At 36.6% G+C, this 25,984-nt stretch overlaps 1 protein-coding gene across 3 annotated transcripts in view; it reads left to right on the forward strand.

Annotated features, from left to right (window-relative positions):
- The window catches only part of LOC150101391 (fasciculation and elongation protein zeta-2-like), a 253,210-nt gene that overhangs the window by 211,445 nt on the left and 15,781 nt on the right, over positions 1–25,984 (forward strand). For all 3 annotated transcript variants that reach the window (XM_090399993.1, XM_090399992.1, XM_090399994.1), the window contains exons 5-7: positions 4,346–4,454; positions 18,170–18,405; positions 25,551–25,626. In XM_090399993.1, coding sequence (XP_090256119.1) covers positions 4,346–4,454; positions 18,170–18,405; positions 25,551–25,626 — 421 coding nt within the window. The remainder of the gene's footprint in view (positions 1–4,345; positions 4,455–18,169; positions 18,406–25,550; positions 25,627–25,984) is intronic.

The following is a 25,984-nucleotide window of genomic DNA, read 5'->3' on the forward strand; positions in this document are numbered from 1 at the left end:
TTATTAAGAGAGACTTCCAGAAAGTCAGAGACTGATCAAGGCTCACACCAGATTTCATCTCGCATGTTACATGCACCAGCTTATTCTTGAATTCGTTCACACTGCTTTCACACACAACCAATGGCAATCCATTCCAATCCCACACCACTTCTTCTTCTTTCACTATGCGTTATTCCCGCTTCCTGTGCAGGGTCCGCATGTTACTTAGATGCGACTTCTTGTTAGTATCACTCCCAACCGACCTGTCGCCTAGCTTGCTGTTGGAGGGGGGTATATTTTTGACTCTAGCAACGTATGTTCACGGGGCTGGTTTGCCTGCTTGTGGAATGAAAAACGCCAGATAAACTGGCGGAAAAAACCCTACTGCCCAAGACTGGCTAACTTGGCTATGGCTGAGTAAGATCCTCAAATTCCTCACATCTTCAACAGGAATCGAACCTGGGACACTCCTTCCCTAGTCATATGGTTGCGAAGTGCAAAGCCACTAGGCTAACCGTGCAGACTCCAATCACACACCACTATGAGAGAAAAATCTAGCTCTTGACAGCATTCATTCTCAATTTCCAAGGATGCCCTCTTATCTTTTCCCCACTCCCCATAAAATGAAAAATTTCTTCAATGGAAATCTTATGACCCTTTCAGAAGTTTGTAAGTGTCAATCATATTTGCTAGTATCCACAATCTACAAATTCTCAGTCTGTCTTCATAATCATATTCCACAATCCTGATATCATTTTTAACACACTCCTTTGCACTCTTTCCACTGTATCAGAATCACAAGGGAAACCAGGAGGTTAGGCCTGTGCACAATAGTTCAAGTGAGGTCTTATCAAATGGCCTTGTAAAGGAACTAAATGACATCCTTATCTTTACATGTCAAAGTTTGTTTCAGCATTGCAATTATCTTTTAAGTTGTATTTGCAATCTTTACTGCATGGTCCCTGAACTTCAACCTCCTACATCAGCAAATAGTTATGTCGCATGTCAGATCCTTCCAATGTCATTAATGTGCAGATTGAATAATAGTGGACCAAAGACTAATTCTTGTGATACACTTAAATTTTGCAGACTCGTATCCCTGTTTACTTATCTAATATTTTATAATCAACCAATATTCTCCAATTTATGCAACAGTTTTCCATGCTTTATTCTGTCAAAAGTCTTAACAAAATCCAAAAGTATCATGGTGTATCCATTCTTCTTGTCCAGTTCAATGTTAACATCATTATAGCATGTGATCAAGTTGCTAAAACTTGACCTTTCCTTAATAAACCCATGCTGTTTAGTGCAAAGTATAATTTCTCTGTTAATGCATTTCTATTTGTGAGTCCTAAACAACTTTTCCCAAGTCTTCACCACTATTCCTGAGATACTGATTGGTCAATAGTTGGATACACTGGTCTTTGCACCACCCTTATGTAATGGGATTACCATAAGTTCTTTCCACTCCTGCAGAATCTTCCCTGTTCTGAGACTGAAATTATATAGCCTGGTTAAAGGAATAGCCAGTTCAGCTGAACACTCATTTAGCACCCGTTCTGATATCCCATCAGCCCCTATTACTGAATTCTTATTCAGTTTGTGCAACAGCAATAGTTGTTGTAGCTCTAGTACTTCCTCCTCATACACTTGAATTTCATTCAGCGAAGGGGTAGAAGTGACTATTTATTCTTCATTTTGAAGAATAAATGGTGTAGGAGTTCACTATTTCATATTCAACACTTTGATATTGCATCATTTAAGTGTTTTTTTAAATGTTTCCCATGCACTGTCAATATTCTTCTCATCCAGCAACTGATACCGTTACACTGAACTCAGTGTGCTCCTCAGTTGGTCATAATATCCTGCCTTGTAGTTCAGCATGTAGCCTTTCCTGAACTTAGTCCCATTCTAAGTGAGTACTTAGAACACTAACCAGAGGCAGAATAGTTAAGTCTTTAATTGAAACACCCTCTGATACTATAATCAAATTTAACACTCTTTGACCCCGAGTTCCTTCTGTCACATGTTGCTTGAGAAAGTTGTCACACAACAGCTCAATAAATTCAGTTTCATTTTTCTCATGAGATGTCACTACTATCCAATCAATGTTTGGATAATTAAAGCCCCCATTGTGATTACTCTTTTATTGCCCAATGTCTTTATTTGGTGATGCATTTCTTCATCACTAGCAACTGCTCCACCAGGTCTGTAACAACACCCCACTATGTATTTAATCTTGTTAGATTTCATCTCACACCAGATGGCTTCCCACTTACTGCTACATAAAAACTGTTACTAGTGTTACAATCATAGATTTCAACACTAACTGGATTCAAGTCATCTGATGTCATTAGCCCCAGACATGCTCAAAAAGCCTAAACCCAAAACATACTTTTTTGCCCCTTCACCAGATTTATAACCATGCTCAGTGACTTTCATGTTATCACATTTGCATACCATAGCTGAACTTGCACACACATTCTCTCTGTTCCTCCCATGATGAAGTTTCTCTGATTCTGCATTAGGTCTGTCTCAGTAATATCTCCAGGCCTCTGATGCCAAATCCATACTTCTCTCTTTATCATCAAATTCACTCCACACATCCAAAAAATTTGCACCAATTTCTTTTATATAGCTTGTGCATTGAATATTGTGCATATTATAGCCCTCCTTCTTACTCAATGCTGTTATGTCTCTGTAATAAGTTAACAGTTTTCATTGTCACTTTTCTTTATTACAACTTCCAGCAATCCTTTCATATCCTCTCTCTCATACTCTGTTATCACTACTTTAATCATTAGTTCCAACAAGCACTACTATCCTTTTTTTTTTTCCTTTCTGTTTTTCTATTACATTGTTGCATCTTAAATTGTCACTCCAGGAAACTCGTATTTGTGGCTCTATTGGCAAATGCAAATTTCATGAATGAACCACTAAACCATATTACTTCATTTTTTTTTTACATTCTAATTAACCTACCTTATTGTTATTATCACTATTCTTTCTCATAACTTCCAGCAATCCTTTCATATCCTTATTTTTAATTGTTTTCTGGAATATGTCACAGATGAAGCTCTTCGTGAATATGACACTGGAATAGTAATTGGCAGACTAAGAATAAATAACTTACGTTTCACAGACGATATCGATCTTCTGGCAGAAAGTGAAGAAGAATTACAATAAATAACCGGCTGCGTTTTCGGAACATTAAAAAAATATGGATTATACATAAACCTGCAAAAAAACAAAAACAATGATAAATTTCAAAAACATATACAAATTGAGAATGTAAACAAGTTCATTTATCTAGGAAGCATGTTGAGTCAAGATGGTCGCTCAAAAATCGACATTAAATACCGAATTGCAAAGGCAACCGTGGCCCTACAGAAGTTAAAACGATTGTGGAGAGATAACAGAATAGCAATCACAACCAGACTAAGACTAATTGACACCTTGGTGAACTCTATCCTCTTGAAAAAAAAAAAAAAAAAAGATAAAATATTCTGACAGTCATCAGAAGAAGACAGATGAAATGGTTCGGACATGCGGAGAGGGCTAATGGCATTCCAAAGCAAGCACTAGAAGGAATCATTCCGGGAACAAGGGTTAGGGGCTGACCTCGATTAAAATGGACTGATAACATCAAAAAATGGACAAATTCCTCCTTTTCTCAACTGACCTCAAAAACAAGAGACCAAGATGATTGGAGGAGGCTAACAAAGAATACCACCAGCCATGAGTGATCCAACGGACCATTAAGACTACAGGAAGAGAATAAGATTGTTATTATCATTAATTATCTTACAAATTTCAGCACTTTTTGTCTCTTTGAGCTCATGTTTCTTATCACGTCCAAGTCTCTTTAAGCATTTTTCAAGTTTTTCCATTTCTCTAGCTGATTGTCTAATAATTTGTTTTAATATCGATATCTCAAATGTTAAGTTATCCTTACTTATAACAAGGGTGCTGCAGTGCTCTGTTTAGTTGAACAAAGGTTTCCATCCCTGACATCTGTTAGCTTGTACTTTCAAAACCATTTTGCTGTGACAAAGGTTTTGTCACCATTTTTAAAACCATCTAAAATTAACAGTATATCTAAATTAAATTTTTAAATGTGCTAAATACAATGAATCCTTTAAAAATAGAATAATATACTAAAAAATATAATTTAAGAAAACTCAAATCAGGAAAAAATTGTCAGCCTTACAGGAACTTTGCATTTTGAAATTTTTTGTCAACTGCTTGCATGACATAACACTTGTGACTATATAGTGAATTCTGTGGAATAGCTAAAAAAAATAAAAATAAGTCTGAGCTATTAATTGATTTTTTCCTCAATTAATAATCAATACACTTATTTTAGCAACAAGAATCTTCTTCTACAGATGGCCAACTTTCTGATTCATCCAATAAAACGCCTGATGATGAATTAAAAGGAAAATTTGCCATATCATCTTTGTTATATGAGGAAAGTAAGTAGTGAGTAAATTTTTTGCTGATTAGGAAATTATTTAACTTTAATATATTAGAATATATTACATTTTTTGCCAACCTCCAGAACAAGCAGGATTCAGATAAAACTAGAGCATTATTATCATATATGTGTAATAAGACAAATTATTGAAAACACAGGTTAATTTCAAACTCTTGGGTGTGGTTTATGAATTTTGAATAGGCATTTGATTCAATCTTTGCTATGTGTTCTAGAATTCAGAAGAATTGAAATCGGGGAATTTGGGGGGGGTGTATATGTAGTTACACACACACACATAAATTCGACTGTAAGTTTGAAATCACCAATATCAGATAGCTGGAGATGTATTTTGCCTGAACTATTTATGACAGCCCTAGAAAAAAATATTTAAAGATTGGGAATATAAAAACAGAGGAATTGAAAAGAAAAAATCACATAAGATTGTCTTTTTAGGTAACTTTTTAGGTAACTTAGCAGAACTTCAAGAAATTATCAATGAACTGAATGCAGAAAGCACAGAGAAAAGATCGAATATTAACAGACAAAACAAAAATATGTATAAATATATAACGAAAGAAAGAAAAGAAAAAATCCAGTACAGATGGTCCAAGATATTAATATAATGACTTCCTATGTTTACGCAGGTCAAAAGATTACAATAGAGGGAATCTGTAAGGAACAAGTTATACAGCAAATTGAACTTGGTTGAGCAGCCTTTGGAAAACATGGCGAAGCATTCAAGGAGGATATCACACTCTGTTTTGAAAGAAAAATATTCAAGGTAGCATATTTCAGATCATGGCATATGAAAGTGAAGTATGGACTTCACTTTCATTTATGATAATCTTGGTTAGACCATCCTTGACCACCTGTCTTGTCAAAGTAAGACTACCAGGATCCCCTTTCTGGATGTCCACAGGTCACATTGCATGGCAAACATGGTGGCAAGGCAGTATTAGAATGCTATGGCGCTGTCCCAGTGCCACAGCATTCCAATACTGCTGTTGCTACTACTACTAAGTTCCAACTGTCTCTTTTTAATCTCATCCTGTTCATTATCTCTGGTCTTCCTGCCACCCCCCCCCCCCCCACACACACACATTGTCTGGGTACCATTCAGATATCTTTGTCCATTTCCATGTGTTACCTCTGACATTATCTCCTGTCCACTACCCTTTTACAAGCTGCAAGAGTCTATGCTATAAACGGAATGCCTTAATGCAAATCATATCTACCTACCCAAATTCCTGATAATACTCTTGATCTCTTTTTGAACCAATTCTCCTTCCAGATACGTTGAAGAGTGTCATCTCTTCTCTCAGTAACTCAGACCGCAATCTTGTGCAAATCTCCTCTCTCACAGAATGCTCTTTATCCAACTGTGCTCAACCTCATGTCCTTTGGCACTATAAGGTGCCTATGGTGGGACTATGCTTCTGCTCCTCTAACCCAAACACCTGCTCCAAGTGAGTCATAGAAATTATATTCATTGGCATAAAGACTTTCATTTCCCATTCTACCCAAAATCCTTCTCCACTTTCCAAGTCCTGATTCAACAGAACATGTTATAAAGTTGTTGAAGTAAAAATTTCATCTCACCACAAGTGGTTTGCATCAAGAATGCCAGCTTCATACTTAGCCTATGATGAAGCATGCAACAAATGCAAAACAGTAATCAGCAGATCTAAATCTGATTTCATAAGGCCAACAGGCTGAAAACTTGTCCTGTCCACAGGGAAGCCAGCCTTCTGGTCCCTTGCTAAGGCCATCGGATGGAACTGCTGCTCACCTGCACTTCAGCTTCTCTCTCATCCTAATGACATCACTGTTACAGCACCTAAAGATAAAGCTATCCCCTGCATCACTCTTTTCTTCTAACTCCTGCACTTATGACAAAGACAAATGGCCTAATACCAAACCAGAATATGAGCACTGCATGCCTCTTGTAGTTTTTTGCCAAAAAGATATCAGAAAATTACTAAATAACTTGAGCACTAAAACGTCTTCTAGTCATGGTGGAAGTTCTCCAATTGTACTTGAACACTGTGCTCCAGAGCTAATACCTGTCCTGTATTCTCTACAATCTGCTATACTTAGCTAGTACTTATTCCAATGCATCGAAGCAATCATATAAATCCAGTCTATTCAAAAAGAGAGAAAGAAGTCTATCATCACGACTATCAACCAATTACCACCATAAGTCCTCTCCAAAATAATGGAGAAAGTCATCAACAGTCAACTTCTCCACTACCAAGAGGCCTATCAAATAATCAGCAGTCACAGTCAGTATGAATTTAGCCATTCAAGGTCAACAGCTGACCTCTTAGCATACATTACCCATCACTGAACATGTGCCATAAAAAGGTTCAGAGAAACATGTGCAGAAGCACTTCACATTTAAAAGTTGAGTGTATCTACCATTGAGGCCTGCTGAACAAATTGCCATCCTTTGGTCTACATGCCACTCTCGTAGCCAGCTTTTTCCATGGTTATTCACTCTATCATGATGGATAGCATCCTCTTTTCAAGCTTTGCCATCAATGCATGAGTGCCTCAGGACACTGTAATATCACCTATTCTCTTCTCCTGTACATATATTTCCTACTCTCAATCACCACGAATCCTATTCATAGCTCTGCAGATAACAGTACTCTCATTTTATCGTACTCATGTGACAAACCATGCAGTACTCAGACATCAGATCATTTACAACCAATGCTTTAAACACGATCTGAATACAATCCTTCAATGGAGTGAGGAGAATCTGGTCACTTTCAATGCTACCAAAATGTAGTTTTGCATTTTCTCTCACAAAAGGGATCATGGCTCACTTGCCATTACCCTAAGTAAAAAAATAAATCACTAGACAGGCGATTTGTTTATTACAGCCTCTCCTGGCATAAACACATGACATCAATAGCTTATCCAAAAAACTAGGCATTCTCTTCCATTTCAGATTCTATTTTAAGCCCACCCATCCTAAGAATACTACTCGCATGTTTAGATTGGTGTTCCTAAAACCTCTGTAAAAATTTTTAACCCAGTCCAGAGAAGTGCAACTTGATCCACAGACAATCCTTTTCTTACTACATTTCTCACAGAAGCAATATTTCAGTACTACACCCTCTCCAAAAAGAGACCGAACTTTTCGAAAATAGAAGAAACTAGTGAGTGACGCCACCTATTGTATATTTTTGTTGTTGAAAGCGGTAACCTTCATTGGTGTTGTGTCAACTGCTTATGACATTTGTTTCATTAGAAGCTGAGTTATAGTGCCAAGAGTGACAGTGTGTCAGAAAATGAGTTTAAAACAGAGAGCTGCAATTGACTTTTGTGTTAAACTTAGTAAAAGTTTTACTGAAACACATCAAATGCGTCAAAAAGAATACGGTGATGAATGCTTATCCTGTACTCAAGTTTCTGAATGGTTTAAGCGATTTCAAAGTGGTCATGAGATGCTTGAGGATGACGAAAAGCCGGGCTGAGCGAAGTTAACATCCAAAAAGTGCATGATTTCATCAAAGAAAACCTCAAATCGTCCGTGAGATTGATTGAAAATGAATTGGGGATTCCAAAATCAACTGTGCACAACATTTTGACTGAGAGTTTGTGCCTTCGTAAATTGAATTCGCAATTTGTTCCCCACAAGTTGACCGACGACCAAAAAATGTATCATATCGAACACTGCCAAGACCTCATTAAAACCGCTCGTAAGGACTCAAACTTCCTTGAAACGATGGGTACTGGTTTTTGAGTATGAGCCCGAAACAAAGCACCAGAGTGCTGAGTGGAGACCACAAAAAGAGGGGCATCCGAATAAAAGTCGCTTGGAGAAGTCAAAAATAAAGACAATGCTGATTTGTTTCTACGATTCCAAGGGCATTATCCACAAAGAATTCATTCTGCCTGGCCAAACAGTCAATGGTGAGTTTTATCCCTTAGTTCTGAAGCGATTGATAGTGAGAATTCGTCGCATACAGCATGAATATTGTGATGCAGGCAGCTGGTCACTTTTGCACGATAATGTTCCATCTCATCATTCGAACATTGTTAGACATTTTTTGAGCACAAACCAAGTTTGCATGTTGGATAACTTGCCGTATTCACCTGATTTAGCACCCTGTGACTTCTTTCTCTTCTTCCGACTTCATTTGCTGATGAAAGGAAAGAGATACGACACCAATTAAAACATTCAAGCAGCACATAAAATATTCTAGCACAATCAATCTATAGATCCACCTTTGTGAAGCAACATTTCTGGTCCATTGAAGACCAACTCATTTGGAATTATCAGATTCTACTCTGCTTAGAGCTGCACATCACACCCATGACATCTATTCCCAACAAATCAGAGTCGTCGTATTATTTTCAGCCATTTTCAGTTTATTGCTGGATGAAGGTCTCCTCCAGCTCTTTCCTGAGGATATATGATATCCTCAACAGCCTTCTCTAACACCGCATCTCAAAAGCAGATATCTGTTTATTATCTGACTTCTTTAGGTTCCAAGTCTCACATCCATAAGTTGCTGTTGGAAAAACAACTACATCCAAAATCCTCAACTTTGTTCCCATGGAGATAGATCCATCCTTCCAGATTTTAGACAGGTCTCTGACTGTTGTTTTAGCCATTCCTAACCTTTTTCTGATGTCTCCTGAACAGTAATTCTTCACATTAATAATGGATTCCAGGTACTCAAACTTGCTGACTTCCTCAGTTCTTTCTCCATTAAGATACACTTGTTTCTCAAGAGCTTCTCTGTTTGTATTTCCTTTGAGAACCATAATCTTTGGCTAGGATTGAGTTGAAGTCCTCTGTTATTACTGATCTTGTTAACTTTGTCAAGAATTAGTTCTAGTTCTTCCATGTCATTACAAAGGAGAGTACTGTATCATCAGCATACCTCAGATTACTGATCAATTTACCTCCTACCCTAATTCCTGTCCTGAGCTCATCCAATACTTCATGCATGATGTCCTCCACATATATACTGAACAAGTGAGGAGAAAGTAAAACACCCTTGCCTAACTCCTTTTCTAACTTGAAGCCAGTCAGTCAATCCAACACCTGTTCTTACCTTGGCTTCTTGTGCTCCATATACAATTTGACTATGAACCTGAGGGTACATGGCAGGAATTTGATGATGATGATGATGACGACCTGATAATGTGTTGAGGAAAACTCATTCTTTTCATTACTTCCCACAGTTTCACATGCTGAACACAGTCGAAAGCTTTAGAGTAGTCTAAGAAACACATTACCAGAGGGAGTCTGAATTCTTTATATTTTTCTATGATCTGTCTAAAGCAAAGGATCTGATCTCTGGCGCCCTTACCTTTCCTAAAACCTGCTTGTTCCTCGGGCATCTCTGCCTCAACTTTGGCCTCAATCCTATTTAGCATGATCTTCAATAAAATTTTGCTTCCATGAGATATTAAACTGATAGTTCTATAATTCTTTGCATGCCTTCATATCACCTTTCTTATGTAGTGGTATGAAAACTGACTTCTTCCAGTCTCTAGGCCATGATCCTGTCTCCCATATCCTTATAATCAATCTATGAAACACTCTTATCCCTCCATCCCCTGTGGCCATAATTAAAGCTGCTGGGATTTCATCTGCACTTGGGGCCTTATTGCTGTTAAGCTGCTTAACTGCTCTTTCAACTTCATGCCTAAGTGGAGGAGGTTCCAAATCAAAATTTTCCTGGTGAGAGGGCTCCACATTTTCTTTATCCACTCTGCTGTACAGTTCCTCACAGTTTCTTTTCATCTGTTTTTGATTTCCAACTCTTCTGTTAGTAATGCTCCATTCCTGTCTTTGATGACATTCAATTTAGGCTTAAACTTGTGCTTTAGGTCATGAACTAAATAACACATCCTTTTAGAATTGTGCCTCCTCATCGGGAACTCTATTTCTTCACCTTTATTAGTATAGAACTTTTCCTTGTCCTGCTTAATGCTCTTCTGACTTCTCTATGTAATCTCTTGTATTCTTCAATCCCTGTCTCTTTGTTTTTCCCAACTGCCTTCTTTTGATTAATTCCCAATCTGATATCCATGGGTCTCTTGGTCTTCTTATTGGGCCAAGATACTTCTTCACTGTATCCTGTATTATCACCTTGACTCCTTCCCAAAGCATTTCTGGTGAGGTCTCCTCATTGGTCTCCAAAAAATCGTCCAACCGAGTTGATGTTTCTTCTCTGAATCCAGTAGGAATTACTCTAACATTCAATCTAGCAGGATGTGCCTGACCTGGAAGTTTTCGGAGTCTTAGTCTTACTTTGGCTCTTACTAGCTGATGGTCTGCACCACAATCTGCTCTAGGACAAGAATGCACATCAGAGATGTTTGTCTTCCACTGCTGGAGAGCCAGGATGTAATCAATCTGGTGCCTTGACCTAACAATGTTAGATATTCCAAGTATAGGTCTGTCGTGGATGTTTCTGGAAGCAGATATCGGTAATAACTAATCTGTTAGAATGGGCAAATTCCAACAGTTTCACCACGGGTGTTACGTTCACCCAGACCAAACATGCCACACTCGGCCTGACTCTCATACTCTTTCTGCACTTTTGCATTTAAGTCTCCTAAGATGTAAAGTATGTCTCTCCTTGGTAGGCAGTCCAAAATAATTTGTAAGTTTTCATAGAATTCCTCATTCTCTTCTTTAGGCCTATCAATGTGGGGTGCATAAACTACCACAATTGATACATTGGTAGGCTGAGCCTTAATCTAATGGAAAGTATCTTATTATTAATGGGGTTATAACTAAGAAGGTTTCTTGCTTGAGCTGTCTTCAGTATTACAGCTATCGCATGATGTTTGGAGTCACCACCTGAGTAAATAACTAGCTTACCATCCTGTCTTTTTAAGTGACCTTTTCCATTCCATCTGGCCTGTAATTCCAGAGTTATAATATTAGCATGAACCTCTTTAATGTTCTTGTTGAAGAGATATGCTCAAGGATTGAGGAGTGACAGCCATAAGAAGAATAGTGATACATAAGGATGGGCATCTGGTTCCCACCAAAAACATCAAACAACAAACCAAAACTACCAACATCTACCAAAACAAGATATCTCAACTGTCCAGTATGGTTTGGTTTGGGTGATTTATAGCCTTCCTCAATAAGTCTTTGACTCCCTGGAGGTCTCAGATAATAATAATGTGATTATTATAAATAATGAATAACAGTGGAGATAATGTGCACACCTCTGATGCACACCTGAGTCAAAGGTGCGCTTTGACTCAGTCAGGACACTAGTGGTGTCCTTAGTAGCAGATGCCATACACATGTTGCTCAGCTAAGTCATTATTTTTTAGTAGATGCTAGTGATATTGTTATATATATTTGGTGGTAATTTGTTTATTTTTTGACTGTGTAGTTAAGTCGTGTTGTTTAGTCAATTATTATTAAGTGATATACTTTTCAGAATTGTATTTTCTTATGGCAAAAAACAATTCTGAATTTTTGACTAATATCGACATGTGGGATTTAGTGCAATATAGCGCGTGTTTAATGTATTCCTTGCCAAGACTGAATGGTTTTGTGGTATGAGAGCGAGAATGAAGAAAATATTTGTTGGAAATGTTTCGTAAGCGAATATAAGAAATGCGAGTTGCCAAAGAATGAAGTGACTGATAATAAGGATATAAGGCAGGCTTGTCAAAGTGTTGTGGAGAATGTAACAGAAGCATCATCATCAAATTCCTGCTATGTACCCTCGAGGAGAGTACAGGATATATGATAATACCACATGAAAAATTTACATCATTACTAACTTCCTATCTACAATTTTCCTCCAAATCAGTCTGTTACTTGTCAAGACTCTGACATTATCTGATCTTATATTTCTATCATCTAAGGCACTTTGTACAGTATCAATCCACCTATATCTTGGTCTTCCTCTGGGTCGTTTTCCTGCCAACCTGGCAGAGAACACTTGTTTTGCTAATCTTTCCTCGCCCATTCTATTTAGGTGACCATACCACCTGAGATTAGCTCTGCTAACGCATTCCTGGATGCTGACAATGTCAAGTTCTTTCCTAATATCCTCGTTTTAAATATGATATTGCCATTGATGCCATCTGTTCACGCCTCTAATCTTTCTCAGGACTCTCATATCTGCGATCGCTAGTCTTTAGTCAAGTGTTTTACTTCTGACCCAGCTCTCAGATCCATAAGTTAAAACTGGTCCATAAGTCAGCCACTGTCTTGCATACAGCTAATTTAGTGTTCTGAGTAATTTCTCACTTATTCCATATGAATTTATTCAATTGACTTCCTACCATACCAGCTGCTTTGATTCTGTTGTCTATTTCCATATTTAATTTACCATTTTCACTAAAAATTGTGCCTAAGTAGCTGAAATGTTCCACAGGTTCTCCATTCACAATGCATTTGACATTTTCAATGCTTCTGTCTATTTTCATTGTCTTTGTCTTTTTATTGCTGACCTTCATACCATATCTTTTACAACAGTTATTCAGTTTAGCCAGAGAATCTTGCAGACTTGTAACAGATTTATTTAGAAGTATAACATCGTCCGCATAAAGCAAAGAGCTGACATTAACATCTCCAATTTTGATATCATGCTTAATACCACTTTCCTTCATAATGTGATCCATATAGATAATGAATAACATACATAATAAGGGATAATATACTTCCTTCAATTCTAGGCTGCTGACTTACAACTCAAATAAAGACTAAGTATTGCTTGATATAATGCCCCATTGACACCATATAACCGTAGTGTATTGAATAGCTTCTCTCTTGGCACCTTGTCATATTCTTTTTCCAGATCTACAAAACTTAAATATAGATCTTTGTTATATTCTCATGCTTTCTCAACTATTTGTCATAAAGTGAAGATCTGATCCTAACAGCCGCTATTTGGCCTGAATCCAGCTTGTTCTTCACCAAGCTTTTCTTCCACAATTCTTCTCAACCGTTTCTCAAGTATACTTGTATAAATCTTGCCAGAAACACTCAGTAGAGAAATACCTCTGTAATTCTCATATTCAGTTTTATTTCCCTTTTTATATATATATGTACGATGAGAGCTCTACTCCAATCATCGGGAATTCGTCCCTCTGTCCAGGCTTTCTGAACTATGCAATGCAGCCACTGTAAGACTTTTATACCACCACACTTCAGCATTTCTGGTTGAATATCATCTACTCCTGCTGTCTTTCCACATTTCAAGCCTTTGATGGTGGCTTTTTCTACCTCAAGTATGGATATGTATTCCTGACTGTATGCCTGTTGAGTGTTTTTTTACCACTGTGCTATCACTGCTTGTTTTATTTAGCAATTTTTCGAAGTAATTACATCATATTTCATGGATATCTTTTCCCACCGTTTTCATGCCACCTTTATCATCTCTAACTCCTTTTACAAACTCTTGCCTCCATTTCTAAGCTTCTTCAACAACCTCCAGAATATCTTACCACTTCTTGATATTTATTTTCTTGCCAAAGTCCTCCCATGACTTTTGTTTAGCTAGTTTTACACAGTGTTTAGCCTTCTTACGTTTGTCTCTGTATTCTCTAAGAGCACAAGCTGACTTATTTGCCAGTAACTTTTGATATGTTTTCTTCTTTTCCTTCACTGCTTCTTTAACTTCCTGTGTCCACTATGGAGTTCTGATTTTTCTATCCTTGCAGACAACCTCACCATATACCTATCTGGCTGAATCAATCAGTGTTTTCTTCAAGGCTTGCCACTGAATCTCCAAGGTTTGGTTCCTGTTCTCAAACTCTTTCATTTTTTCTTCAATATTCTTTGTGTATTTTAGTCTACAGTTCACATCTGAGAGCTGCTCAACTTTTATTCGCTTTAAAACTTTCTTACATGTTATTCTTTTCAATATGAAATTCAATTATTAGCTTTGCTCTTTTCTCCAAATTTTCCCAAAATATTTTTGTATGTCTGACAATCATTTCCTACTCCTCTATTTAGATCCCCAACAAGGACCAACTTTTCCTTTTTCATTGTGTCCGTTGCTTTTTCTAAAGCCTCAAAAAATTCCTCCACTTTTACCTTAGTAGAAACTTCTGTGGGACCATAGGTACAAATAAGTCTCATTGTCCAGTTCCCCATTCTCATATTTGCCCACATCACTCTACTTGAGACTGCCTGCCATTCAAGAAGATTAGTCTCGTATTTAGTGTTGAATACTATGGCTACTCCTTCTTTTCCTTTTATTGTTGTTGCCTGAATATAACATTTTGTATTTATTGCTCAGAAAGATCTCACCAGTTTTTGTCTTTTTTGTTTTATTCACCCCTATTATGTCGATCTGGTACTTATCTAATTCCTCAGCTAGCTCCATTTCTTTGCCATTCAGGCTTCTTATGTTGATAGTACCGATCTTTAACTCTGGGGATGTTGAGTTGGGGTGTGTTTTAGGATTTGTTCCAGTAGCTGACTTTTTGCTGTTTGCCCTGGTTCCCTGGCGAAAACAACGGGCGCCTTGTTTAACCGGGCGATGCCCCAGCCGGCATGAAATTTTGTCATGTTGTATCATCATTTTGTATTTTGGTTTAAGCCAATAAGCATACAATTTGGTCGGCTAAATTCCAAATTGCCAGCCCATCCTCGTTCGTTCGGTATCCAGGTAGATACCCAACTGGGTGCACCACGAGAAGGTGAGGATTGGACATTATGTCAGAACCCCTGGTCAGTTCTCCACATTCCTTCAAAGGCTATGTGGAGGTCTCCTCCCAGTTATATAGCTTTGACCCTTCAGCACCCCTCTGTCCAAAAAGATATTCAAAATGAAATAATAAACATCTTTGCCAATGCGATAAAAAGAAAATTTTAAAAACTGATGTTGCTGCAAAATATTTTTCCATAATTATTGACTGTATGTCTGACATTGCTCACACAGAACAAATGAGCATAGTACTTCGTTTCATAGACATAGCATGGCTTCTATAAAAGAACACTTTTTGGGATTTATAGAAATAAAAAATATCACTGGATAATTTTTATCAAATGAAATACTAGGAACTGTAGACAAATTTTCATTACCAATACAAGATTTACGAGGTCAAAGATACGATAACGCCAGTAATATGAAAGGTGATGTAAAAGGTGTGCAGTGACAAAATTCGTTGCTGCACCGAGATTGGAATTGATTCATTAAAGCCCCTAAGATATAATTTGTCCGATGTTTGCGAAGCACTGCAAGAAATATCTCAAGATGATAGTTTATGTGGATTAAGTGGAAATACCATGAAATTAGAAGCAAGTAGTCTTCTTAAAACTTTAAGGAAGTTCAAATTTATCGCATCCTTAGTAATGTGATATAATATACTTTTTGAAATAAACTTTACAATTAAACAACTTCGGAATGCAAACCTTGATATAAATGGTGCCGTAAATTGTATTAATGATACAAAGAATTTCTTATTGAAAATCCGAAATGAGGATGAATTCGATAAGATGTTAACAGATGCAGAAAAAATCGCTGAGGTATTAGGTGTGTTATGTTTATATTTACGCCATTGTTAAATATACGTGTTTATTTTAAATATATGTTATTTACTTTAATTACTTTTACTTATTTTTATTGAATAACTCTTACTTAATTCTTTTCTTAAATCTCTCTAGCTAAGTTTTGTCTAAATAATATGCTCTATCTTTCTATACATCTTAAGATTCACTCAGGGCCGTTATTCACTCTTAAGAATGGTGCATGTGGAATTTGAAGACAAAGGGATTACTACTGGGCAATGCTGATCCACCTTTCTTTCAGTACTGGTTCTGATTCCTTCTTCGGATTCAGGGAAAATTTCTATTATACTGCGCCACCCTGAATCCTAGATTATTTGAACAATGCAAAATCAAGGAACCAGAACTCAGTTTAGTACACTATCTTAAATCACTTAAGCTATTTTGCAGTTGTAGCCTCCCTATCAATTTATCTCCCGCTTTGGTTCAAATTTTATGAAAAGGTGCAATAGAAATATAAAATCAGGCAAGTCACTAGTTAAACTTAAAGAAAAGAACATTTAATTTCAATTCAGACATTGTCCATTTATGAATGGACACTGACATATAATTTCACTAATATCAAAGAATGAACATAATAATCAAAACTTTCTAAATTTCTCATAGCATGCAACACACATCAATTCAAGTATGCAATTCTATCTATGAACAGCCATGCACTGTTATACACTTCAAGGCTAAGGATTATTCACTTATCAAATCACAAAGTAAACTCCACGTGCTTCTGCACTAATTCCTTCAGTCTTTTCGTATATTATCACTACTTCAAAATCTGACTTTCTCTAAAGTCCCTTAGCATAATTAATAACCTCAAAAAAACTTAAAATGTCCTTCCTAAATTTACAAGTTTTCTCCCATAACACAATTACTTAACAAAACATAGGGTTTACATTACCATTTGCTGGGGGACTGAACTTTCTCTTCTTGATTCCTGGCTCATTCTATATAATCTGTAGTGTTCCACTGGTGGTCCGCACAGGACATATCTCTGCCACCGAAAGTAATTGCCTGTTGTTTTCTTGTCAACTGGTTCAACATGGCTCAGCTGTTTCCTGGGGAATCGGAAACTGCCTTCCTCTGGGCTAAACGTTGACCAGCAAGCTTTCATGAACATCACGGCATGCTCCTTCAGTCTTTGTCTCGATGACCTCGTCAAAGCATGGGGCGAGAAGGTGCCACAAGGAGATTCCAGAACCTAACGAAAAGCAACCAAAAAGCCATCTCTTAGGTGCTGCTACCCTTTTTAAATCGTGCGCCATCCTTTTTTTCTATGTCATTGCTTCCCTCCCCCCTTTGCGTGAGTCACCCTACGTCTTCCAGTATGTAGCGCCACAGTCTCCCCTAGCGTGCTTTTCAATTTGAGTGTGTGTGTGGGGGGGAGGATTTCATGCTTGCCATACTTGGTGCATGTGTACTTGTTTCACGTGTTCAGCTTCTGACCTAATCCGATTAACTAGTCTCCCAGCAAATTTACAAGCATTCACACAAAAGTAACATAGCTTAAATCACAAACAATTCCCAATATTTATATTACAACATGAATTATGGATAAATAACTTCAATTTAGTAATGTTTCTGGTAAGTCATAAGTAATTTAGCACATCTGATATGTCAATATATGTTCAAAATTGCAAACACATGTTAAGTCTGAAGGAAAAGTAAATTAATTAATTTTCAGTTAAATTCAGAACTCAACAGGTGTAACACCTAATTTTGAACAAGAAACAGTTAGACTTAGAAAAAAAAAAAAGAAACAATTTGTGTATGAAGCGGAGGATGAATTCATAACAGATTTTAAACAAAAATTTAAGAGAGATTTTTATTTTTCAATTATTGATACCCCCAATTGCATATGCTGATGAAAAATTCAAGCACATGTCTACAATTAACAAAAAGTTTGGTTTTCTTTTAAATATATATGAATTTCAAAAAATTACTTCAGCAGAACTTAAAAATGTTTATTGATATTGGAAAATTATTTAACACATGATAATTCTAGAGATATTGACGGAACAGATTTATGTAGTGAATTACAAATAATAGCAAGGCGAATTCCAGAAAATACTTCCTCATTAGCTGTCCTGTCATATGGAAATGTATTGATTTCATGGGGCTACCCCTAATTGAATGTAAATATATTATTATTTTAAATATTGTCATTTAATTTTTTTTTCCCTTCTCTTTTCATCCAGAATTAAAGACATTAACATCATCTCAGTTAAATGAAGTCTACCTAGAACTCGAAAGAATGATTCAGGAATACTCTGAGACACTTATTCAGCAGCTTGCTTTAAGAGATGAACTGGAATTTGAAAAGGAACTAAAAAACACCTTTATATCATTACTCTTAAGCATCCAAAACAAAAGACGGCAATACAACACCGAAAGGAAAAGGGGTCGCTCTGGAAACAATGGAATGGAACCAAAAGTAAGCATGTTAGTCATGTTTACTTTTTTTGCACACATATTTGAGTGTACATAGAAAACACAGGATATCTGAAATGTATATGTTTGCTTCATTATATACAAGTTCATAAACTTCATTAAACTAACAATAAGTATTAATAGCAAGTCAGAAAGGTTTCATTTTGGTGTCATCAAAATGTCTTACTTGGATTGGCTTGCTTTGTTTATTTTAAATATTGTTCAACTGAGGCATTTTTAAAAGAGGATTGTCCTAAAATTTTTATGATATTAAATATAAAGATATGTTCTTTATTGAATAATTTATTCAGAAATTCAGGGGAAAAAATGGGAAGTTCTCAAATTAAACTTTGGTCAGTTTGTGGTGTTCGTGGTTATATTATTACATTCTCATAGATTTGGATTTAACACAAATCTACCAGAATGCATTAACTACTTTCTTCTTAGCTTCTGTTTGTTTAAAACATTCTCTCCTGCCACTAGAGTTAGAATAATCCTGTTGTGTAAATGTATAGCATTTGTAGTTTATATGTAAATATTGACCTAGTACAATATATTATTATTCACTTAATGTTTGAGTACATATAAGTATCTATTACTCCATGTAAATAGAGTAATAGATTCCTCCACATTTACACTAATTTTATTAAATAGTAAAAGTAAGCTAAGAACCATTAGATATTAAATTTTGCATACTGAGCATAATATCTTTTATACTGGATTAGAAATAATGCAGATTTTTTTTTGGAGGTTCCTATAATTTTTATATCTGATCTACACACAAAAAGGTCATAAGATGTATAGCATATCAGTGCTGTCTGTAGATCATACTTAAAATTGTAAAATATCCACTATAACAGTGGTTTTATTTTAACTGCAAGAAGTAATTGATCAATTATCAAATGGAAATTGAAATTGCAGCATTGTATTGTTCTACAAAGAACAGAACTCTAATAGGAGAAATTTTGATATCTCTTACTTCATTAGAGACAGTTCATGGCATTGAATTTGGTATACTGCTCTTAGCTTTAAAGAAAAAAAAAATTAGTAGTACATAGTGTGACCAGTTTATTAGGTATCTTCTTCCTCCATCATCATCCATGTAATCTTCCACTTCGTTAATACTGTCATGTGTGAGAGCAGTGTGTGGATGTGTAATTCAGCATGATACTAAGGATTGGATTTAAGTGACTCTGAATGACTTCAGTATGATAATCAGTACTAGTTGTACTAATGCAGATATCATTGATGCTCCATCCTCACTAGGATGGTCATGCACAATGTCTGTATAATAAATTTAGTTTAATCTTTTATCCAAATGTGTGCAAACAAAGTTTGCGCCTGAAAGTATCTTCAGGACTGGGGTAAAGTGGTACAACACCAGGCGACTCCTTGCAAAGGTGGAGCAAGCTACCAACACTCCTATTTCAGTATTTCCCATAATGCAAAACACATCTCCTTGCGGATGTGTATAATGTTATGCATTAAGGGAAGGGCAACTACCCAGACTAGTTTCGACCTTTATTTAGGTCTCTTCAGTGGGAGCCAGGCCCAAGTGGAGATACGAAGGCAGAAGCATTAGCAAGGTCATCTCCTCCTATAGGAGCTGCCAAAGGGTGTGCCACCTTTTTATTAAATTACTCTGGATTTAGAGAAAGATGTTGAAAGTTTATTTTTCCCTTGGTCAGACTATAATAATATAATAAATTTAGTTTAAAATAAAAAATAAACTTTCAACATCTTTCTCTAAATCCAGAATAATTTAATAAAAAGGTGGCACACCGTTTGGCAGCTCCTATAGGAGGAGATGACCTTGCTAATGCTTCTGCCTTCGTATCTCCACCTGGGCCTGGCTCCCACTGAAGAGACCTCAATAAAGGTCGAAACTAGTCTGGGTAGTGGCCCTTCCCTTAATGCATAACATTATACATATCCACAAGGAGATGTGTTTTGCATTATGGGAGATACTGAGATAGGATTGTTGGTAGCTTGCTCCACCTTTGCAAGGAGTCGCCTGGTGTTGTACCACTTTACCCCAGTCCTGAAGATACTTTCAGGCACAAACTTTGTTTGCACACACTTGGATAAAGGATTAAACTAAATTTATTATAGTCTGACCAAGTGAAAAATAAACTTTCAACAATGTCTGTGGTGTGCTGAGTGTGGTCCACACAACTAGAAAACATCTATCAGTAACAACTTGATACTATAAGGGACTAATGGAAGGTGGTTATAAGTATTTTTGCAATTCTTTGATGGGGCTCAGATAACCTTGTCAATTTCAATGTCTCCACAAAATTGTTGAGCTACTGGGTGACCATTTTGCAAGGGTATATCATCCAAGTGAAGATACTGTTATGGTAGAGGTGATGGGGACTGATGTGAGAACAGAGGTTGATGAATTAGAGGTACTTAGGAAATTGCAAAATCTGAATGCAAATACAGCTGTGGGATCGGATGGGATATCGGCTCGCATTTTAAGAGACTGTGCAGGGGAACTAGCATTGCTTTTGACCAGGCTGTTTAAGTCCAAACTCTTGCAAAGTCCCAAGAGAGTGGAAACTGAGAAAATAATTCCTATGCATAAAGGAGAATCTAAATCTGTGGTAGTAAATTATAGACTACTCAGTATTTCAGGAGTGATGGTGGTAAAAGTACTGGAAAAGTTGGTCAAAAAGAGAATTCATGAATGGGTGGATAAGAATATGATACTTTATGAGGGACAGCATGGCTTTGTGAAGGGTAAGTCATGCCTTAGTAATCTATTAACTTTTTATAATAGGGTCACAGCTGAGTTGAATAAAGGGAATGGCTACACGATGACACTCTTGGATTTTGAAAAAGCATTTGATAGGATACCACATGGAACTCTTATCATGCAAAATGAGGCTGGATGTGAAATTGGTGATATGGATAAAAGGGTAGCTCATGGACAGATACTAAAAAGTAATATACGGAGGAGCAGAATCCAGGAGAAAGCAAGTGACTAGTGGTATGGTGCAGGACTCTGTGCTTGGACCACTGCTGTTTAATTTGCATATAAATGATATAGAAAATGATGAAGGGAGATATTCAGTTGTTTGCTGATAATGCAAAGTTAGATAGAGTAATAGTTAATCAAGGTGATGTAGAGAGCTTTTAGAATGATTTGAATAGGCTGACAGTATGGGCAAAACATAATGGATGTTGATTTAATGTGGAAAAGTGTAAAGTTGTTATGCATTTTGGGATACAAAGATTGCAAGCTGTGTAATCACATTGAGGGAACTATACTCCAAGGAATTGAAGTCAGGGATTTATGGGGAGGGGTAGTAGTAGTAGTAGTAAATAGAGTTGAAGTTTAGAGGGCACATGGCTAAAGTAGCCAGGGTAGTGCACAGGATTACTTTGTTATTGAAGAACATGCTAGTAAACAGCGTTATCATTCCTCTTTATAAATGCTTGATACAACCACATCTGGATTACTGTGCTCAGGTCTAGTCACCTGAGTTTCTTGGGGATGAGGAAGTGGTGAAAAGGATCCAGAGTGAGTGACCAAGATGGTGAGTGGTTTATGAAATGCTCCCTATGAGGACAGTTGAGGGTTGATGGATTGCACAAGTTGGTTGATAGACAAAAAGGGGAGGGGGGTATGATTAGAAACATTTAAGTTAAAGGATGTTATACGATTGATGCAAGAGAACTGTTTTACCACTTGGATAGAAGTAGTAGATCAAGAGGTAATCCCTGAAAGTTAGGTAAGAGTGTGGTTAGCACGGGCATGAGAACTAGATTTTTTGCTTGGAGAGTGGTGAATGAATGGAATGGGTTGCCTGATTCATTTGCGCTTCGTCGGTTAATAGTTTCAAGGAGAGGTACAATAGATATTGTGTTGATAGTTTGTCTCCCATGAGTCTTACAACTCCATGGAGATGCCTGTACTATAATATAATAAAAAAAATCCATATTCTACCAGCCTTGCCTTTGACAACATCCAAATCTGTAAGCAAGATGAGATTTTTCTCCTTGGGATTAGTACAATATCAAAACTCTCCTGGCATAAACAAATTACAACCATTGCTTCCTCAGCATCCAAAAAATTAGGATTTCTCTTTCACTCAAGGCATTACAATGCCCATCTACTCACACATTTGGGATGGTGACTCCAAGAGCTCCCTATAAATACTCGATGCAATACAGAAGAGAGCAAACAGACTGATTAATGACTCCTCTTACCAGCCTATTAAAATCCCTCTAACACAGCTATGTTAGAGGGATCTAAATATATCCATTGTAAATGTTTGAGAGCTAGCATCAATAATTCCTTCCTCTCATTACCAAATTGATTGAAGCATGTGCAGCTGCCACCCACCATCTCCTCTCCTGCCCCTCCTCATAGTTCAACTCCTTACTCATAGACAAGTTTCTCTTCCTCTGCCTTCATTCTTGCTGTTGTACTCTGGAACAGCCTCCCCTTCCATGTGTTTCTCAAGGAATACAATGCACAGGCCTTCAAATCTGATGTGAACAAGTTCCTCCTTTCTCAAATCTCATCCCATGCATGGTACTAATATATATGTTGACCAATCAACCTTTCATCTATGGGCCTAACATAAAAATAATTATTGGAGGGGACTGAACCTGCAGGAGTCATCCCTGTATAACACTTTAGACCCTACGTGGATTTTCTGTCCAAGTGAGTTAAGACTTATATTAAGACATTGAAGACTAAATGCATCTCACTCTCAGGTACATGCACCTAATAAACTGGCTACTTAATGTGTACAATCGAAAACTTGGGTTGCTTGTTAAATTAGCTTGCTTATATATTTTATATGAACATCAGTAGGAAATCCAAAGCTGACTGAAAGCAAAAATATGTATGGAAGCACATCCAAAGCATAAAAAACCTTTTACAAAAGAGTATAAGACATAATGAGATATTAATTTATACCAATCACCATAAAAAGTACTAATAACAATATAATGGGAGACAAATATAACATTTTCCCACAGATATCTATCTTCTAATAGAAGATATTTAGGATATCTATCTTCTAATAGAAGACATTTAGGATAATGTAACTTTTCCCAGGAAGTACTAGAAGAGAAAGAAAGATTAAATAATTTGCATTCCCATAAAAAGCGCCTGTGTAGCTCAGTGGATGTGGCGTTTGCACACCACCGCGCTAAGCCGCACGAAGGAAGTCTTGGTTTCGAGTCTAGTCGGTGACTAGAGGAAATTTTTCTAAGCCTTTTTTCGACCGGTTCCCGAGTTAGTCGATCTCTGGCACGGGCAAGCAGGTTTTTCCTCCCGGAAACTCGGGTTTTTCGTCCTGTAAACTCAAGAAAATCGACCGTAGAACCCACATTATTTCAGACATTAAATATATTGTGTTAGGGTTAGAGACCACGAGATGGCGGCACATTTGAGCCGTCTCTCTTCACTGCGTACCGCTTAATTAGTGATAGCCTTGGGCCATCTGTCTCTGATTGGGTAGCAGTGGAGATTGAATTGCCCACTCAGTCTCCAAAAGTTAGATAGGGCTAAATGGCCTCGCCTACTCCCGTATATACGGGAATAAAAAGGCGTTAGCTGATTTTTTTTTTTTTTTTTATAAAAAGATGGGAATAAAAAGTTCTTGAGATATTAGAAATTAACCCCCCCCCCCCATTCATTTCTCTCTATCCTCCCTGAACACACTATACCCTTCATATTCTATCCCACTAATCTTCTGTCAGCCATGTCTCCCTAATGCCAATAACATTTAGCCAGGATGAACTAACCAATGTCAAAAACTTCTCCTCCTTGTTCCAAATCTTCTGGCATTAGTATACATAAAGTGCAAAAGCCCCTTAGACCCAATGCTATCCTGATGCTTTATACAAATATCCCATTCTGGTTTGTTATCAGTGGTACTAACTTAGGCATATTATACACATTCTTACATTCAACTGCCTCACTGATATCTGCATATCCACTCAATAGCTTATCCCTCTCCCTAAAAGCTCTAATTTCCCTGATTCTGCACATCCGTTTTCACTTCATTCAACAACACTTTTTCCAGTCTCCAAACACAAAATACATTCAGATGCAAACCATCCTTGTGTAAGTCCTTTTCCAGTTTCAAATTCTGTGTATACTTTTGTATCCTGAACCAGTGGGAAAACATTGCTATCAAGAATAACATGATCAGTATTAATTGTATAATATAGTAATAATGATAGATTTCTAGTGACAGTCTAAAACAGGGGTTCCCAACCTTTTTGTTTCCTAGAGCACATTCTAAAATACCGATAGGGCGACGGGCACCATCTATTTTTACAAGCTATTTTTTTTAATTCTTTTGTTAAATGAATACATACAAAGTTTACATTATAATTAAATGTTTTATTACTTAAAAGTTTACATTATATAAAAATTTAAATATATATATATATATATATATATATATATATATATATATATATGTAAGTTAGTGTGATCTTTGGCATTGCATTTCATTGGCCAGTGCTTCATAATTAGGAGAATATGATGATATTCCAGTTCTTAAACTGGAATGAACAACTTCGAATGCGCATCTACTTTACATTGTATGCGTTTAATACTCGTCATGTGTCATTAACGCATGCGTCATATAGCATGACATGAATTATTGCCTGATTATTTCAAACTATACGGCACACGGTTGAACAGCGGCGGGCACACACAAATTGGTCGATGGGCTCCATGGTGCCCGCGGGCATAGGGTTGGGAACCCCTGGTCTAAAACAAGAATTTATTTTAAAAATTCAAATACAGGAGCAGTCTTTCATTTTTGTTCATTCTCCACATGGGGGAATGTTATGAAGAGATAATTTTAGTATATGTGTATGTATGCTAGGGAAAGGGTAGTTTAAAATCATGGATAGTATCCAATATTAAATTGCAGCATTAACATAATTCTCTATTTTTGTTGCATCATGAGGATATAAAGATATTTTTATTTCTGTATAATGTTATTTCCATCTTTTTAAAATAGACTTCAGTTAGATGAATTACGTGTTATCTAAAACTGGAAAAACTACAAATCACTGAGAAAATATATACACATAAAATTCTGTAATAACTTGCATGATTTTTTTGTTGTTTTGTTTTCTATTAATAGTTAAATGAATATTGTTTTATAGTACCTCACTACTGTCATTCCATATAATGCTGAACATGGACCACTTAATAATACAACGTTGCAAGTTCTTATTAAAAGTAAGTCACTAGACTATTTCCAAATATTTACATCTTGGTTCATAAAATTTAACTTTTGTGTAATAAAAAAAATATTAATAAACCTGAAAAAATATATATACAAGTATTAGGTCATCCCAAGAGTAATGTCGTTTTTAGCATTAAGTTTTGAAAGGATATAAAAGATAAATCACTTGCTAATTTAATCAGGTATATATATGAGGGTGGTCTGAAAAGTTCTAGGCCTAACCATCAAAAAACGAATTTATAATTTTGAAATTATTTTTTTAATTTTCAACATAATCTCCCTTAAGATTAATACATTTATTCCAGGAATGCTCCAGCTCCATTATCCCATCCCTATAGTGGTTCTCAGTAA

The sequence above is a fragment of the Typopeltis vanoorti genome, chromosome 11 (assembly GCF_054136105.1).
Source record: "Typopeltis vanoorti isolate ZY-2024b chromosome 11, IOZ_Tvanoo_1.0, whole genome shotgun sequence".
Classification (NCBI taxonomy): Eukaryota; Metazoa; Arthropoda; class Arachnida; order Uropygi; family Thelyphonidae; genus Typopeltis; species Typopeltis vanoorti.